The sequence below is a fragment of the Meriones unguiculatus genome, chromosome 7 (genome assembly GCF_030254825.1).
Source record: "Meriones unguiculatus strain TT.TT164.6M chromosome 7, Bangor_MerUng_6.1, whole genome shotgun sequence".
NCBI classification, from domain to species: Eukaryota; Metazoa; Chordata; class Mammalia; order Rodentia; family Muridae; genus Meriones; species Meriones unguiculatus.
Genome location: NC_083355.1, coordinates 18,608,786 through 18,611,007, shown reverse-complemented (window position 1 = coordinate 18,611,007; position 2,222 = coordinate 18,608,786). Strand labels below are relative to the sequence as shown.

Here is a 2,222-nt window from a genome sequence, read left to right as displayed (position 1 = left end):
TAAGTGAATCATTAAAAGCAGCCAGGCAGTGGTGGCGCACACCTTTGATCCCAGAGCTCAGGAGGCAGAGGCAGGCAGACCTCTGTGAGTTTGAGACCAGCCTGTTCTACAGAGCGAGTTCCATGGCTACACAGAGAAACCCTGTCTCCAAAAACAAACAAACAAACAAACAAAATTGAGAGAAAAAAACAAAAACAACCAAAATAGAACCTTACATGCTTTCTCAGAGAGACCCCGGGTGCCCAGTGCTCACACAGGGCTCAACAGTTTCTAAGTGTGGATTCCATCTCAGCTGGCCTAGGTTTCTTTTTCAGCTTTATTGAAATATAATTTAAATGCAGTAAAAATACATACATTTTTTTTTTAATTCAAAGTGATTTTATTGCTGGTGTATACAAGAGAATTTATGCCACTAGAGCAGAGGCTGTGGATGACTCGTATTTCCAATTGGGTGGGAGGACCCGCTTAGTCTTATAGTATCGAGCCAACTGGTGAATTCTGCTCTGTATCAGAATCAAGCGGAATTTAGCATCCTTATCCTTTCTGTTTCTCTCAAGATGCTTTCGGACAGCAACAGCTTTCTTAATCAAATGGTAGAGATCCTCAGGGAGGTCAGGGGCAAGGCCTTTGGACTTAAGGATTCTCAAGATTTTATTACCAGTCACAAAACGGACCTGTGCCACACCATGGGAGTCCCTCAGGATCACACCTATCTGGGAGGGAGTCAGGCCTTTCTTGGCCAGTTTGTAAATCTGTTCCTTCACGTCGTCAGACATCAACTTCAGCCACGTGGGGACGCTACGGCGGTAGGGCAGCGCCGACTGGGACAGGCCCTTCCCGGGAGCGTGCATGCGACCCATGATGGCGGAGGTCTGGCAGCAAAGAGAGCAAATACATACATTTTAAGGGTTCAGCTTGAAGACTTTTGGCAAGTTTATATACACATAAGACAATCTCAGCAATCAAGATAGAGGACATTTTCATCATTCCCAAAGGCTCCCTGGTGCCCTTTCTCGGTCAGTCGTCACGCTACCCCCAGCCCTACTGATGTGCTTCCTGGTGCTGTAGATTACTCTGTCTTTCCTAGAGTGTCATGTAAATGGAATTATATAGTATTATATAGTATGTACTCTTGGTGTCTGGCAGCTTTCCCTGGTATTGTTTATGAGGTGTGTACTTTAAAAAAAAGATTTACTTTATTTACTTTTAATCCTGTATATATGTGGGAGGATACATTCACACGTGGGTGCAGGTATCCATGGTGTCCAGAAGATGGCGCTGCATAGCCTGCAACTGGAATTACAGGAGCCTGTGAGCCACTATATCATGCTGGAAACTGAATCCTCTGCAAGAGCACTCTTTTTTGGTCTTCCTTCCTTCCTTCCTTCCTTCCTTCCTTCTTTCTTTCTTTCTTTCTTTCTTTCTTTCTTTCTTTCTTTCTTTCTTTCCTTTTTCCTTTTTTCTTTCTTTCTTTCTGTTTGTTTTTCGAGACAGAGATTCTCTGTGTAGCCTTGGCTATCCTGGACTCACTCTGTAGACCAGACATATATACATACTGTCCTGGAACTCAGAGATCCTCCTGCCTTTGCCTCCCAAGTGTTGGAATTAAAGGCACAGGCCACCACCACCCCTTTTGGGGTCATGGCTTTTTGAAGGTTCCTTGGGCAGATGGCCAAAGGGCAAGGCATAGGATACAATCATTTTGCCCCCATCTACCCTAGCAGAGTTTTGAGGGACACAGGTTGCTATGGCCAGGAGCCCCATCATCCTGTTACCTCATCGGGAGGGGGACCATCTATGGGACTCACAACCCCTAGCAATGAGGCTGAAATTCATCATAAAAGCTTCAGTGGCCACCCATCCCCCTCCTCCTGGAGCCTGTGCGAACTCAGACACAGGAAAGTGAAACTCCACCACCACCCCACTTTCAGCACTGCGGGACTCACTGGCTAGGCTGTGCATAATTCAGAGGTTCCATCCAAAATAGTTCCACACAGGCCCGGCCCTGCAGATTGGGGGAAGGAGGGACAGAGACCTCAGGTCAGCTTGGTGCCTGGCAGGAAAGCATCCTGAGCAGCCTGGAGCACTGCCTTCCCAATACCTCATCATACCCCAAGCCCTCCCTCTCTGACAACTGTCCCCATGTGGTCCTACACAACACTTGCTGGGACCCAGGGTCACCCTTTGTGTGTCTCCGGCCTCCTGACACTCCCCCAGGACCC

The 2,222-nt window shown here is 47.4% G+C and overlaps 1 protein-coding gene across 1 annotated transcript; it reads right to left on the bottom strand.

Annotated features, from left to right (window-relative positions):
• Positions 1–355: 355 nt before the first annotated feature.
• LOC110545653 (small ribosomal subunit protein uS15-like) lies at positions 356–889 on the bottom strand. Its single transcript, XM_060386610.1, has one exon. The coding sequence runs from the start codon at positions 858–860 to the stop codon at positions 405–407; it is 456 nt and encodes a 151-aa protein (XP_060242593.1). The 5' UTR covers positions 861–889; the 3' UTR covers positions 356–404.
• Positions 890–2,222: the final 1,333 nt, after the last annotated feature.